We start from the raw sequence: 17,161 nt of genomic DNA on the forward strand, positions 1-17,161 counted from the left end.
TTTGATCAGCCTCGAGCACTGTGTTCAAGCCTGGAAGAGTTTTCAGATCCTGACCTTTAACATGGTGTGCATTCAGCTACATGGGTGACACCACCCTGGATCAATTAACCCCGGAAGTGTTGACCCAGTCATACCTACCTCCACTTGAACCTACTAGCAGAGGCTGGTCCTTCCTCATGAAGATGCAAGGACTTCAAGATCCTCTTACTAGTCTAGGATTTGTTCTAGTAGCCTCTGGTATTGCGGCAGTCAGTTTTCTCGCTGCAGAAAAAAAAAGTTTACAATAGGATGTTTTTGTGGAAAAACCTCTTCTCAAAAACTGGGGGCAAGAAGATAAGTATTCAGCAAAGGAAACTGGTAGGTAGCATGAGCCTTTCTACAGTATTAAAACAAAGGGACTCTGTAAACTACAAAGCCTTTAACTCGGTATCAGTATTCCTGCCAGAAACCCTTAAGATTTACCTTTAATAAATATTTATAATATGGGTAATGATGAGTTTATTCTGTTATGTAACTGAAGAGATATAAAGGAGAGACTAGCTTTGGAAACTTCTCAGAAGTGTATTTATTAGTCAGGAGCAATCTGTCTCAAAAGTGTGACCCATGTAATACTTTAAATGGCATTTTATTTCTGTGCATCTGCACAAACCTCCATTCTCCTCTGTGAACAGATGCTTGATATGCAGAAGTGAGACTTTATCGCACTACTTATTTACATGCATAAGTTCCTGGATTTGTTTAAGTTTGAGGACAGCAGTTCAAGAAAAGTCTATTTGTCTTAATCATTTGAAAAGCTTCTTTCTTTTCTTTCTCCACTGTTTATTGTCTATGTCTTCAGTATCGTCAGGAGGATCTGGCATTACAAAGCCATCAGTCATTTTATAGTAGACTACTGTGGAATCCGACTCAACTATGGCCAGCGTAACTGACTGTGGGGTGTCAGGTTTGTCTTGTGGGAGAGATGCTTTCTGCATGATTTCTCTTATCCTAGAAGAGAAAAATAAAATTAGTTAGAAATCAGTCCATAATCATGTACTCATGGCACAAAGCTAGAAGCACCATTGCTTATTTTTTGTAGATTTTGATACTGATAACATGCAAAACAGAAAACTGACTTTTTCTTACTGTCAGGTAGATTCTCTAATTTCAGAGATGTTTCTACAAAGTAGAAACAGGTTGGTTTTATTTTCTGATCTTTAATACTGTCCCTGTAGAAGAATACTTTTGCCCTAGAAAGCAAAAGGCAATTTCTGAAAAGCTTGGGAGGATGGAGGAATAGTAGAAGCTCATGTTTGAGCCTTTTAACTGGGCTTTAACACAACTGCTATTTAAAAAGCTGGAGGAGGGAAAGATTACCCAATAAAAAGTCAATTTTTATTCTGCAAATTTGTCTTCACTGAAGAATGGATAACTGTTCTGGTAAGAATCAAAAGCCCCATAAACCAGTTTCAACATGATGCTGAATAACTTCTGGAGCAACAAATACAATTTCTTAAATAACAAAGGACCTTGCTTTTACTTTAAAATATACTCAGTTGCATAAATCTCTGCTGGAAATGGCTCAGTGCGTGCTTCCAAGCTTTCCTTAGGCATACTAGTGTACGTGCCTCAACCACCCTTCCACTACCATAATCATAGTATGGTAATCTCCAACACCCTTGTTTTCATTAGATTAAAAAAGAAATTATCTTATGCGTATATGGTGTTTACTTAGACAATACAACAACTAAGACTTACTCTGTTTGTAGAGATGAGTCTTTCAGTCTCTGCATGACAGTTCTACTTAGCTAAGGTCACTCTGCAAATTTGTGGAGGACCCAAGAACTAGATCCAGCTTTCTCTACCTCCCTATCCAGACTAGAAGCCAAAAGACTAGTGACTTGACGGAAGTAAGCACAAATTATGTCTCTCCTAAAAATTCAAGACAAAGTTACGCCATTTTTTCCCCACTCTTTTTTTTTTTTTTTTTTAAGAATAATATGCCAGTTACTTTCTAGATCAGAGCTGAGGACAGCATTGTTTCCTGGAGTCCTTGTATTACAGTTCCGACGGGGGGACAAGTACTGAAGGAGTGTCATAGGTGCACAGCCTAGGGACAGAGCAGTAACACTCCCTATAGCAGGCGTTACCACAGAGAGCTTTCTCCTTCACCAAAAGGTCTGCTGCAATAGGGTTCATTTGGGATAGCTGGGACAGGTTACACCCTGGGGAGAGGTCAGCTCTGCAGTGGGAAAAATCTCCCCCTCACTTCATGTGCCCATTTCTCATGCACTAGAAAATGTGTATTTTTCAAGCTGGTCATTGTAGCTGAAAATTAGGCTCTTTCTAAACGCATCAGTTTTCAGACTTCAAACATCATCTTCCCTTCCAAACCTCTTTGATCCCTTAATAAAAGCCAAATAGGAAGTGGCAAAGAATAAGCGGCAGCCTGGAAAGCCTATGCTGTTAAACCCATGACTCTCTTAAGTATCCATCTGTGTTCCGAACTGTTCATAATTCAACTTGGCTAAATTCAGGAGTGTCTTCTCGCTTGCTTTCACTACTGGCCCACACATAATGCAATGCAAAACAATACAGTGCAGTGTTAGTCATTTCATGTAACAGAGATATTAAGGCTTTACGTAAAGAGCACAAAGATATGTCTTTGCTTCAGGATGATCTGCTAACACTTCCATCCTTGGGGCCCAACACTGTCCACCACAATTGGAGTATCAGCTGCTATCGCCTTAAAAAAATTAAAATCATAAATGCAAGATTCTCCTCTTTGCCCTTTTCTTAACACAGGCAGCACCAAAAGAAGAGTTCTCATACGTGTGTGCCACAGCTAGCCATAATGCAATGCAGCACATCTGCAGATTAGTGGGAGGGTATCTTTTAAAAGAATAAGCTTTGGAATTCAGGAAGTCTGTATCAGATGCCTGCATTTCCTCTCTTCTCCCTCAAGGCATCATTGTTAGCCTCTACATACAGCACGTTCCCAAAGTTTCTTTACAGCAATGGACATTTCAAAAAAGGAGTCAGAAGAACATCTGGCTTTGTGCTGATTTCACTACACTTGCTATCTGCCATGAATAGAAAAATGAAATGTTTCTGGAAAGGTGTGGGGTATTTTTAATCCTTTTGATGCATCTAACACATTCTATATGAAAAAAAGGAAGAACTATTCTTGGCCTTCTGAAGGAATGCATTTGTTTGACCTCCTAAACAAGGCCAAAAGCCTTTATCTCAACAGATACAGCCCTCTACACTACCCAGCTCACACAACAGCCTCAGTGATTGAAATGAAGTCTTAAACAAAAGCCTATATGTAACACTTCCCCCCTAGAGAACTAACTGACCAATTAAGAGGATTAATTGACTAAGTTCACGCTATCAGGCAAATGACTCTAATGACTGGTGAATCTGCTAGTACATACACATGATTTCAGTTATAAAAGATGGCTTTTGCTTAAGTGTATTTAATACTTCTGAAACTGTCAAATATTAGAAATATTTGGAAAAGAGGAGCTCAGTACATCCAGTGCTCTGGCATACTCCATCAATAGTCCCAGTATCTTCTGTTCATCAGCATCCTAACTAGCCTTGTCTTCTTCACCAGTCCCAACTTTGTTAGACACACTCTGCAAACCTCATTCCCAGTGATACCAAAGGGGCTGCAATCACTCCGTCCTTGGTGCACAAGCCTTTACAGGCCATGTTCTAACAGCCTGCACTCCATGTAAGTCCTGGTGTCAAGCAGTTGGCATGGACTGGCTCCAGCTGGCTCTTCCTTTTCAACAAGCATTCAAGTACGATGTTGTAATTCCACTCCACTGACTAGACATCAAGTCTTAAGCAGAATTTAGAGACTCACCATGGGAAAAAGGTGCAGCTGAGAAACTGTTACAACTGTGTCTGAAACAGTTAATACTATTCTCTAGTGTCCGAATAAAATCTTAGCATGTCTTGAAAACAGTCTCAAGTAAAGCCCATGCTTGAAGAATGCAACATTTTACCTTGTCATATCCAGAGGGACACTGTACAACAAAATACTCCATCACCTGTGTACTTGGGTCCCAGAATAGCCTTGTTCATCCACAGGTTCAGCCTGACTAGGAAGAACCTACACATGCTACCTTCATAGGATTTATGTCAATGACTGTCCAGTGAAAACTAAAAAGCAGCTAGAGCTCCAAGAGAGCTCACAGAACAATCAAGCATGTGTGCTGCTGCATGCACAGTGGAAGTCTACAGAGCTAAAATATCCTGCAACCACCCCTCTCCCTTCTCTCCCCTCCCTCTCCCCATGAAGAAAAGCCACTGAATGTTAAAAGAGACAATCCTGAGGTTTTAGGTTTCACAGAAAGTATGTCTTGAACAAAGGTGCTGTGAAAGGAAAATAACATAGGTAAGCTGAGGGAATGCAGGCACCACAAGGAGCACTGGAAAGTTTGCCTTTCACCAGCACGATAAAAAATGAAGTCCCACAAATAGAGTAAGACTAAATATATTCCGAAAATAATAATTTTCCTCTGTTGTAGATCCTACAGTGCAGTTTTCAAAATAGCTTAGAAATCCATTTAAAACTGGTGGATTTTGTATGTTCACTGTTATAAACCTGCATACTGTTATATCAAATTAAAGAGCTGGCATTTCTAAAGCCCTCTGCATCAGAGAACCTTAGAAGGGCTTTCCAAGCACCTGCAAACTACATCCAACAGGAGTTGCTTCTTTTCTACCAGTCAGTCATACAAGCAAATTTAACTTAACATTGTGCAAAGACAACTGCAGCTCAGGTAGTAGCACCATGAGTCTTATTCTGCATCTGCCCTTACTGCTGCATTCAAACTAAAAGGCCACTGGGAACTTATCTGTTCTTCAATTATTGTTGCAAGTAATAGCTTAAAAAAAACAAAATCCAACAAGAACAAAATCAACCTGCCCCCCCAAAAAAGTTTTTTTTTTTAAACCTTTCCCCCATTTTAATTTTTATGAACAAGAGTCTTTTGTATCAGGTTTTTTTTTAACCTTTCCCTCATTTTAATTTTTATGAACAAGAGTCTTTTTTATCAGGTAGGCCTTCAATGTACATCAGAAATTCATAACACATATAATGATTTGCTCCTAACAAAGTGATGCTGTTCTTTTCTGTCGGGGGCGGGGGGGGGGGAAGGGAAGGTATAAGACCGGTGAACTTTAGGTTTTAGACAGTAACTTGAGGTTTCAAATGACTGTCCAAAAACTAAAGAGAACAGAATAATCATAAAGGAAAGCTATCATAAGCAGCAAACTATGTGACAAACAAAAGTGTATTTCAATGGTATAAGCCATACAAGTACCTCTGAGAAGCAAAGGAAACACTGAAAGCTCAGAGTAGTTTTATGGAAGTCGTATAGTGCTCCATTTAGCTTAAATGGAACTACTGCCTTCCTTACCATAAAACCCAAAAGGGTTTCAATCTGCCCTTTATACCTGGATGAATAATTCATTGCAGGCTTTGCCAGCCTGAACAGCCTCCTTCCCCTTCATGCAAGGCAGGGCTGGAGAACTGATACAAGTTGGTCTCTGTACCGCTATATCAGAAACCATTACTTTATGCATTGGAGTGTACCATTGCACCAGATTTGTTCAGATAGGTTCCATAATGGAGAGGACCAAAGCAGAGGCAACCTCCTATAGCACAATACCTTGAATTTAGCCAGCATTTCAAAAACAGCACAGCATATCCTCTAGGCTCACCATCAGGAAAACAAATACTGCTCCAGGCATTGCTGCCTGCCCCAAAGTTTGGATTGTGCCTTGAAATATATGGGAAGAAGCAGAGCTGGGGGTGGGGGAAGGGAAATGGACACACCCTGTTGCTTGGGATTTGTTTCTAAACTACAGCAACATGGGATGCTAGAAGAAACTCAAGATTTTGTTATTAACAAAAAACAAAACAAAACACGCACAACGAAGAAAATACCACATGCCTCACTGGTCAGGAAAAGGAAAGTCACTTCTAAATGACTGCTAAACAGTTTGTATTTAGAAACCATTAATTATATTTTCCTTGAGTGATTTACTATACGACTAAATTCAAATAATGCTAACAGCAGAAAGAGCTACTGACAAAACTGTGAAGGGGAGGCAAGATAAGAGCATGTCACACTTCCAGTGCATTTAAGTACTACCTACAAGTAAAACCACTTCAGATTAGAGGAAGATTCATTTCACAAACTACGTATTTAGAAGAGGATAAATCACTTCCAACCCTCAGACTTGTTTCTAAGGATGCTTATTAGCTTTAAAATGAAACATTTACGTATTTTTTTCCAAAATTAAGTTACTATTTTAACAAAAAAACCCTTTTCCTCCTAGGCTGAAACAAACCTTACAGTCTTCATAACCTGGCATCACTAACTTCACCAACCTTCAGCTCCCACACTAACATACAAGAAATAAACGGAACTGTGAAATATCAATTAACCTGAGGGTTTATTAGCAATGGACATTTTGCTTAGACAATGTTATTTGTCTAGAACAGGCACTGCCTAATTCCATTAGGACTGAAAAAAACCAAGGCTTTTAACACTATCTAGAAAATTCAGATGTCAACATTACAAACTCTCATATACTTGCCGAGTTTGGTTTATGCAAATAATTTCTGCCAGCTTTGAAACAGGACCACCTGTATTTAACTGCTTTATCCCATGCAGGGAACTGCAGTTCTGGGATGTACTGACCATTAGCTACTCAGCGCGCACTGAGGCTCTGTCTGCAGTAATGAACAGCAAACAGCTCACAGTCAGTGGACCCATGGATTGCTCTTGCAGATTCACAAACAAGTATGAATTACTGTTCAATACAACAGAGTACAAAAAATAGGTTCTCTGAACCTTAACCAGCTATGTATGTTTGAGAGAGTGGTCCAAGACAGAAAGAAGCTGCATTTTATTTTCCAGGTCTTTACTGACAGAAGATTCAGCAACCTTCACTTTAAGTGCACATACGCACAGCATGAAATCACTTTTCAGACTGTGTAAGACTATTATTTGCATTGGCAGTCACTTGCTCCAGACCCCGTAATTTTAGGATTCACCGAAAGGAGTGCTGAATTACTGCGCATTACACTGGCAGGGCAGGATGATTAGTTTCCATCTAGTTGTTTGTAGAAGTGGGCACTGTGCTTGTAAGCAGAACAGCTTTTGCCTTAAACAGTTAATTGTCATACATGAATTGGAAAAGATGAAATCTTCGAACAGGCTAAAAAACCCCCCAAAAAACCCAACAACAATGTTGAGCAGCTATGGGTTTTGGTTTTGCTATTTTAAAGGACACTCACATTTACCATTTGCTTAGGTATCTTGCTGGTGATTTCCACAGCAACTTTACTATGGTCTTTAAGGACACATTCCTCTGCTGTCTGAGTGTCAGCCAAAGAGAAATCTTCATGAGACACCTGGGAAGGCAGAGTTTGGCAGGTCCTTGCTGAAGCAGCTCAGAGAAGAAAAGCACCCCAGCATCCCCTACCCAGGCCTTATTGGTTAAGCAGGGAAACGCTGCCAATAAACGCTGCCAATTGCTAGCTGCTTTTGCAGTTAGCACAGAATTTCCAGATCCAGCAGTGGGGACAGAACATTTCCAGCTTCCCGACCCCTTCTGATGGCTTAAGTTTCGATGTTAAAAGTGAGCTGCATTTATTTGTACTCATACCTTTTCCTCTACCTTATAGAAGAAAGTAACACAAAAACCAAAACATTGTTTTCAACAAAACAGCAAAGTGGCTAAGTACAAAAGCCTTCCTGACCACCTATAACTTGGGAAATTAAGTGAGAAATTTGACTTTTAGATGTTTAAGACATCAGATACCTCCAAGACTCCTGCTATCAACAATCACAACAACAAAACATCCATCACTGTCAGAGTAAAGAGGCAGCAATATTGTAATGTACTGTGCTTCCAACTCCCTCTGTAGGATGCATTTTTAATGTCGTTACTCTGAGCTGCAGTTACTCTGAGCTGCAGTTACTCTGAGCTGCAGTTACTGTCCGTAGCCCCTTTTTTGTCCCCTGTTCCAACAAAGGAGCTGAGGAGTTGGTGCTGTCCAGTCTCTATGATGACAGACCAAGCCTGGTCGGATCAGCAGTGGCCTGCTAATGAAATTCCAAGTGTGTGTATGCATGTGCATACACACGGTTCAAAATGGACTCCTAGAGTTACACAGGACTCCAGTCAAAGTCATTGTATTATTTTACTACTGACGCTTAAAACACCAGTTCCTGAGCCCTGAAGAACACCACGTTCAATAACACAGATACAAGCATATATTACCTTCCTGCCTGACAACAGTCAAGGGTATCGAGCACATACAAGGCTCTAAAGCACCCATCTGGCAATATAGCACTGTATTCAGTTCATTTTAGTGACAACATACTCTATGTATTTGCTCTATAGCAAAACCTAGTCACAAACTGTACTTTTAATCAATGTGACGCATTCACTCTTTGCTTCTCTAACACACATCCTTCCAGTAATGGATTCCATCCACACTGGTGCCAGAAACAGAGCAAACAGTATCACCGCAGTACAAACAAGTTCAGAGGCTCCAAATGAAAAGCCCCAATGAAACAGTAAAAGATAGGACGTACATGCAGCGCAATATCTCCCTGTCATTAAAAACCAATTAGAACATACTTGCTGGCATTAACTCAATGCCAGGAATCAAAGTTTCCAACCAAGGTGGAAATTTACTACATTAAACAAGCACAACAACTTAGCACACAGGAGTAATTTCTCAAAAACCCCGTACCCTACCTTGCTGCCTTCTTTCCCCACCCAAAACCCAGTTCAAATCCCAACACTGTGAATTATGTATGGATGTATGTTCCTTTCACACATATGCAGTGGTCTACTTCTTACAGGGAGGCTGAATGACACTCAGTATTTCACCCTGCAGGTCCTCTCTCAGCAGCTTTGCTCCTGTTGCAGAGATCATGCCATATTTCTCTGTAAAACCAAGCCCACAAGAATGATTGACCACTATTTGCAAATGAAAGATTTTTCAGTAACTAACAGTACTTGAATCCATCAGTATCTAGTAAGGTATTTTTTTCCTCCCTCAAAAATGAATCGCTTCTGAAGATAAACTTTCAGGAGAACACATGGCAGAATTAAGATGGAAACCTATTTGTAAGAGACAAACCTGTCATTTCTAAAACCTAAGAAAAAGCAAAAAAGCCATAGCATGTCTAAAATATCATTCCCAGAGCGCGCGCACACACACAAAAGTCTGCTAAGTGCAATTAATTAGCTATCTACCACTGTTCCAGGCTGCTGCCAACAGAGAAAGAGGATACAGCAAACGCGAGCAAGATGTTCTCAAGGCTGGCTTTACACATGTTCTGAGTGAGAGTAAGAACACAAGAAATCAAAAAATTCACTACCACATGATGTAGCTGAAATAGTTCAAATCTTTAGAGGTATCATAGGAAGGAATGGCAGATACCAGTAACAGAGAAGGCAGATGTAGTCAGAGAATAAATCATACTGCATATTTGAGGCTACTCCAACAGCCAGATAAAATATTCTGTAAAAACACTGGAACAGAATTTCTCTAAGCCGAAAATATTTACAACATCAGAAAGCCATAGCTATGTTTCTCTCCACTTGAGAATTATTTGGTCTTGCATGTGCCACCAGGAAAGTAAGTACCTAAAAGGCATTTTTGAACAGATACAAGTCAAAATCATAGCTCGGGAGACAGTTACACATTAGATTCTGGGTAAATAAGAGGAATTTCCGGTTGAAAGTAGCCAGATTATACTTCAAAAGCAAAAAGCAAAACAGACCAAACACACCAGGCTTATTCTTGAGATTCAACAATAAGAAAAAAAAATGTTTATTCTTAGACAAGTCTGAGGGGACTTTTTTTGTTTTCTTTTTCCTTTTAGGTACTTTAAAGCCCACAGACATAAGTATTACCAGATTTCCCAGACAACAAAAATTCAGCACAAGAACGTTCAAAGCATAAGCTGTGAAGGTCTTGTATTCTAACCTTGTCTCTCAAACACCTACTTTGATATCCATTGTTATCTCTGAGAGCACATGCTACTTTTAAACAATATGAAGTGTTTATCAACAAAAAGAGGCAGTTGCTGTGGGAAACTTACTTCAAAGGATTACCACTTCCAGGGAGGAGGCAAAGAAACTGATGCAGCTCAGAAAATTAAAGAAACATCAACTTCACATATATGTTCACAATACCCAGAATAACTCTGCTCACAGGTTGAAATACAGCTTCTCTCTGATATTTCTTCCTTGTTTCCCTCCCCAGCTCCCAACCAAGTTATCAGCAGCCTGTTAAATATGTCTATTCTTTGTTTTATCTTACTGGTAATTCAGTCCAAACACTGATCACATCCTCACCTCTCATGACTTAATGATATGTGCACAGGTACTGGCACCACCACTTGTTGACTGTCCACTTCTCTTTCACGTGCATGTAAACATATGAGCTGCAGGTCTGCTAATCCCACGTATTTGACTTCATGCCAGTTTCTTCCTAGATGGACCAGAACACAAAACACAAGTTTTATCATTCATACACCAAGCTTGGAATTTAATTTAACATTTTAGGTTCTGTTTTCCCTCCATGAGAGACAATTACCCCAATCAATTCCTGAGTTCTCCTTCGGAGACACAATCCTGTTAAGGAAACCTAAGGGATCAGTAGTAGTCTGACTCCAAAGCTACAGACTGATGATAGATGGGGATCTGACCCACAAATCTTTGTTTCACATAGGGAAAAAAGATGACAGACAGTGTTTATCTTGTTTTGAAGTCTGTACCATAAAACTGTAATCCAATTTTGAAATTTATCATTATCTAAGCTGTGAAGGAACAGGTGCTAAAAGCATGATAACTAATGCTACATAATTTTTCCCTTCTGCTTGAAGGGAGGAGGCTAAAAAATTTTTCCGTCCAACTACAGGAGTCTTCTCTTAAGGCTTATTAAACCATTTTCTGCGGAGGTGTAACAATAATGATAATAGATACAGTGCTTTCTGGTCTGCAAAATTCCTCCTTTCCTGACCTTGAGGAGCACCAGCCTCCGAGAGAAACTGCAGTTGTTTTATTATGCTGGCTGCCTGCCTATGTACAGTCGCTTCTCAATAAAGCCCATTTGGGAGAATTGCAGACAGAGATTTAGGCATCACATAACTCTCTTTATTCCACTATTGTAAGACACCAGAATACTACACTAAGTTTGTGATAATTGTTGCCACCAAATTTCAAAATTGTCTTCTTTCCTACAGGAATACTTCCCCTTTCAAGAAAATGGCATCCTAATTAGGCTGGCACACATCAGCCATTTGCTAAGTGGGAATCCTAGTAACTTAAACATTAATCTAGAAACAAGGATTCTATTACCAGCACAACTACGGATTTAATAAATTCCCCTTTCCGCATCCTCCTTCCTTCCCTTACTCCTCTTTTGCTGGAACACTTACATCTCTAACTGTGATTGCTGGCTGAAATGGGCCCCAATCTTCGTAAAGGCTCTAGGCAGGCACATGATGGAAGTCTTCAGTGACAAAATACCACCCATTTCTTAGGTAACCATCACTACGTTAAGTTTCAAAAAGAATGCCAAAGTCTCTTCTAGGATAGATCTTGCTGGTACACAAACTTTAATACCCTAACACCTAAGATTACCAATACATTTCCTGAGATGTCTATTCAGTCACTTCATTGAATTACCTTCTAAGAGGTCCAGGTAAACTAGGAATGCAGCATAGATTTGAGCACTGTCAGATATATCAAGGGACATCATCTCTGTGAACTGAAACCCAAAACATAGCAGTCAAAGAAAGCTTAAGTTGTATTAAAAGTCCACAGACCAAGCCAAGAAACCAGTTTAAAGGGCTAACAGGTGATTTTGTTTTCTAACAATATCTTAAAAGGTCTCTTTTCAACATTCCCCTTATCTTGGTCTACAGAAAGAAAGCTAAAAAAAAAAAGGAATCACAACAGTTTCCGGAACAGAGCTGGCTTTGTGGAGGTCTACCTATTTTTGCTGCAGTACATCAACATAAGAGGACAGCCAAATTAAATAGCTCCATGTTTTCAGCATACTAAAAATTAATACGAATTGAAAGTTTAAGATATTCGCCCTTTTCCCGCTGCAATTTCAGCATTTACAACCTCCCCCCCCCCCCCAATAAAGCCGGTATTCCCCGGCAACCCCACCAGCCTCACCGGCTGTAAGACGAGCCCCCTCAGCAGGCCCAAACTCCAAGCGGCACGTTATATTAACATGGTTGTATTAGCACGGCCGCCCCCCTCCTGCCCCCCCCCGGCAGCGCGCGCCGGCCCCTAACGGCCGCCCCCCCCCCACCGTCAGCGCGCGCCGGCCCCTAACGGCCGCCCCCCCCCCCACCGTCAGCGCGCGCCGGCCCCTAACGGCCGCCCCCCCCCCGTCAGCGCGCGCCGGCCCCTAACCGCCGCCCCCTCCCCTCAGCGCGCGCCGGCCCCTAACGGCCGCCGCCGCCCCTCCGCTGCGAGCCGGCCATTACCGGCCGCAGAGCTCCGCCGCCCCCGAGGCGCGCACAGGCCTACCGTGGGGTGAGCCACCATCCAGTTGCCGCCAGCGCCCCCCGCCCAGCCCCCTTCTCCTCTCGCATCCTGCCCGCCCGCGGAGGCGCCACCCTCCGGGCCGCTGCCCCCGGCCACCGGGGCGGCCTCCGGCTCCATGCGCTCCCCGGTGCAACACGACTTCGCTCCGGGCAGCGCCTGGCGGCTCAGCGGTCCCCCTCCGACTGCCGCGCCGCTCCAGTTCCGCCTCCACCCCGTTCCCCTCGGAGCCGAAACTCTGCCCCCGCGGCCAGAAGCGCTGTGTTAAACACTGTTTGCTGCCAGGAAGATATATCTGATCACGGTCGGTCCTTTTGTAGCCCGTTTTCTACTGCAAGATCTTATTTCACAAGGAAACTAGAGGATTTAAAATAAATACCACGAGCAGCAGGAGGAGCAGCCTAGAAACCGGGACTAGACGCTGCCCTGTCTGGTGTCCTGACCCAGCAGGAGAGGAGGCTGCAGAGGAGACCTGGTGCTGGCAGAAGGGAAGTTTTAGGGACACAAGGCACAGATTTCAGCCTGTCTCGATTTGTGAAACCCAAAGGATTTCCTACTGAAGACAGGGAGTGCCTCAGAAGTACCTCCTCTGTGGGTTTCTGTAGGGCACCTCCACACTTGCTTTCCTTCTCTACGCCTCACAGATGCCGTGTAGACACCGAGGGACTGTCAGGAGTCCCCTCCCGCCACAGCTGGATGCATGTGGCTCTGCCACCCGTGTGGGGCCATAGCCAGCAAGGCCATCCTGAGAAAGGCAGGTGCTGCAGAGCTGTGAGACGGGACGGAAACACGTCGAAGCTGGGGTAAATGGGTGAGACGGAGGGAATGAGGGGAAAACAGCGATGTCCACATCACTCAAAGGCATCCATGTTAAAGAACGAATACTTTAATCCCCGGGGAAGAGAAGGAAAAATAATCATGGGGAGAATAAGTTGCAGATGCACATAACAAAATCTAGTCTGACTGAAAGTCCCTCTGGAATTGTTTGGAGAAAAAGTATAAAGGGAGAAAAAGAGTAAAAACAGAAACAAAAGCAAAGAACATATATTCTTGATGTATGGTATTCAGAGTACGAGTATGATGTGCCTAATGCAAAGTGTCTCAGGTCTGTCTTTCCGGAGTTCACCAGCTCCATCTGTCTTGGCACCTCTTTTGACTCATTTCAAACACTGGCTTAAATCAAGTCAGGCCTGTCTCTGATGGCATTTTGAATAGTTTCAAGCTGGTGTTCATGCACAAAAAAGCTACATGCTGTTTTTAACAGAACTAAAGAGCAAACTGTAACATCAAATGAAAGACTGTAAAGCCCTGGCTAGTGCACTGTGCTTGTTCTTGATCAGGCTACACCAAGAAAAATCTGGCAGAGATTGAAAACAGCCAGACAGCTACACTGATGAGAAGAAACAAAACTCTGATCTTGAGATGATCAAACTGGCACAGGGCATAGTGAAAAATGAACAATGTTGTCTTTAATCCATCTTATTATATAATAGTCATATAATAGTCATCAGCCTATAAACAAAGCATAAATGAAAATTAATCTGTACTTACTGAGTATGCAAATTGGTGTGTGGTTCACACCAGCTGCAGGAAGTCATCATATTAGGACCAATCTTCTTGTTCTCATTCAAGCAATTTTGAGGAGGCTGGCCTGTTTAAAAAGCATGGTTTTAGCAGACACTTTGATTGCCTCTGCACAAAAGCAAGTCCTGATTTAGGAAAAAAAAACTTTCCAGTCTCTGAGACTTGCAGGGAAGAGTTGGCATTGGTGGTTTACTTGGCTGGGAAAAGGACTGGACAGATTTGGGCCCTCAGAGAAGAAGAAACAAATGAAAGAAAATAGATGCTTCTAGGTCCATGTATATGATATACTTTATCAGAAAGATGGATCCTCTGTATTTTCTGCTGATGCAGAAAGCAGAAATTCTAATTAGAAGAGAGCTGCCTCTGAGAGAATTTGTTACCTGCCTAACCTAGGGAGTATGTTCCTGCCAGAGAGATAGTTCTCACAGTTGGAATGTTTCTGTTTGGTTTGGATGTTTAGCATAAGATAAAACAAGTGGCCTAAATTTATTTCTGTGTGACTTAATCTACAAAAAAGCTGTTTCTTCCCCAGAGCCAGAATATTTCTACTGCAGGCAATTAATTGTCCCATCACAGCAGAACTGGGGTCTGGTTAAAAAAAAAAAAGCGGAATATTATTTTGGCCACTAATAAAGAAGATAAGAATTGATATAGATGTGTGTGTATAGGGGTGTGTGTGTGTGTATGTATAGATATGTATACATGTGCATATATATTCATTGATGCATATGTGTATGCATATATATATATATGCATATACACACTTGCATCTGTAAGAATTATATAAATTGTAACTGTTGACTCCTTCTTTTAATAGAAGTCAGACATTTCCAAACTTTCAACTGTGCTACATGGCTCTGGGATTAAGAAATAAAGCTGAGTTGATTCCTTTCTCTTATGCATGGAGAAACACATCTCATGTTTCTGTCATCTACTGATCCTTCTCCAGGTAAGGACAAATTTTCTTTTGTATACCAACATGATGCAGCCAGCAAAGCAAATTGTGTGTGTAAGAAGAAAGTCACTTTGAAGAGGAAATTACTGGTTGTTGGATACTGCTGGGGGCATTGCAGTTGAAGAGATTGTTATGATTCTGATGCTGCTCACAGAACAAAAAGAAGCAGCCTGAAAACTGTGGAAGCCCCTTTAGATTTCATTGAAGACAGCAGGAGTTAGGCAGGCCAAAGTGCATGCTTAACCTTCAGCAAACATACTGACCACAATAATGCCTAACTGGATTGTCTCTTTACACTTTGCTTTGCATGTAGGATAAAGCCATAGCTTTGCAGGCTCTTCCTCCTCCATCTTCCCTTGTTCCTTGGAGGAAATAATCTGTGCTTGGCCCTGACCTTGAACTAACGCAGCCAGGCTGGCGCTGGGTTATGGGGGCATGGCTGACCTTGCATTCCCTCACCTGAGTAAGGGAGCACTTGCTGTGCAGCCTGTGTTGTTCCACCTGCAACTACAGAGGAGGTATAGCAGAGTGGAGTTACAGGAGGTTCATATTCCCCTGAAGCTGCTGCATAGCCTCTCAAAAGCTGGGTTGTGACTCAGCTTGAACATACGTGAGTCAGTAGACTGAAAAAAGCTGGCTGCCAGCCCTCCATGTCAAGCATAGTTTAGTAGCATTAGTCCCCATCCTCCAAGTGTGAGTGGTCCCGTGGGCTACAGTGGTATTATTTGTGTGTGGAGTAGGCTGGCTCCTGTGAAACCCTAATCATTTCATACAGACTACAAAGCTGTTCCTTCTATTTGGTTAATGAATCCAAGCATAAAAGCAACATGTGGCAAACTAACCATGAAAGAAAAGCCTCATTAATGTATTGTTCTAGAAGGACAATTATAAAGGTGTCATAAGGGCAAACAGGAGGAATATATCCTCATTAATTGTTTAGGAAGATGCTTGCAAATTACAGAACTTTCTTGAATTTCAGTGCAGCTGATTTGACTCTGGAGATTCTTTATTGAAGTTTAATGTTTTCTTAGGATGTTCTTTTTCATTTTATTTTTTGAGGGAGTCATCTGATCAGGAAATTGAGACAATATAATTTGGTGTTGGTGATAAATTATGTTCTCTAAACAAAGAACAGCAAACAATTCACAGAGTATGAATGTTTACAGATTATTTGGTTGCTAAATGTTTACTTTTATTTGAATCTTGCAAGCACATGGGCAGCAACTCCAGCAACTAGCATGACTCGCTTTAAGTGGATCTGTTCAGTTCGGAGGGACTACCTACCCACAGTAAAAAACAGATACACAGTGATAGGATCCTTAGAGTTAATTAGGAATTTGATCTTGAAAAGGGTTTAACATACCCAAATCCTATTAACTTCTAAGGGAGTTGTGATTGCTATGCCCTCTTTAAGATCATGACCCAATAATTTTAATTGCTATAACATGGTTTAATTTATTTCGTTGTTAAACTGTCATCTGTTCCTTAATGTCAATATTTCATGTCCATTCATGGGAACGTTGCTGGACAGGGTGACTCAATGAAACACACAGATTATTTCCATCCTCCAGCCAAATTCAAGCTTGGATAATTGTACGCTGCTTATCCTTCCTGCAGTTTCAGCTGGGTGCTGTGTATGAGTCTGCTTCACATGGGCATCCCAAGGATGTTTGCAAAACATTTTTTGATATAAAAGCACTAAATCAGTTTCATTCCCTAATGGATGGGATGGATGAGTGTGAAATCTTCATGTAAGTAGCAAACCAAAAGATCTCTTTGTGTTTGTTTCAGTATTCGAAGAGAAGCCTATAACAGGATTTGCAAAAGGTCTCTTTCCAAAATGCAAACGTTAAATGCATTTTTTTTTTATTGTTACTTTTGCGTTTACGGGGTCCAAACCCTGCAAAGTGCTTACGCAGGTGCGTAAAGGCTGCGCTAAACAGGGCCTTGCATAGGATGCGCTAACCCTCGCCTGCCTGCCCGCCCACCTGGCCGGGCCCGGTTAGCGCCGCGCACCCCCCGCCACAC

The 17,161-nt window shown here is 41.8% G+C and overlaps 1 protein-coding gene across 1 annotated transcript; it reads right to left on the reverse strand.

The window, feature by feature from the left end:
* Nucleotides 1-550: 550 nt before the first annotated feature.
* TSEN15 (tRNA splicing endonuclease subunit 15) lies at nucleotides 551-12,660 on the reverse strand. Its single transcript, XM_067300411.1, has 4 exons — nucleotides 12,580-12,660; nucleotides 11,722-11,803; nucleotides 10,387-10,522; nucleotides 551-987 (listed from the first exon to the last, which is right to left on the reverse strand). Exons 1-4 carry the CDS (start codon nucleotides 12,595-12,597, stop codon nucleotides 783-785), a joined length of 441 nt encoding a protein of 146 aa, XP_067156512.1. The 5' UTR covers nucleotides 12,598-12,660; the 3' UTR covers nucleotides 551-782.
* Between the last annotated feature and the right edge of the window lie 4,501 nt (nucleotides 12,661-17,161).

Source organism: Apteryx mantelli, chromosome 8 (assembly GCF_036417845.1).
Source record: "Apteryx mantelli isolate bAptMan1 chromosome 8, bAptMan1.hap1, whole genome shotgun sequence".
NCBI lineage: Eukaryota > Metazoa > Chordata > Aves > Apterygiformes > Apterygidae > Apteryx > Apteryx mantelli.

Coding starts and splice junctions, on each gene's coding strand:
- TSEN15 (XM_067300411.1), bottom strand. Junction 10,523..11,721: donor TTACCTGGACCTCTTAGAAG/GTAATTCAATGA, acceptor TGGTCCATCTAG/GAAGAAACTGGCATGAAGTC. Junction 988..10,386: donor ATATCATTAAGTCATGAGAG/GTGAGGATGTGA, acceptor TTTCTCTTCTAG/GATAAGAGAAATCATGCAGA.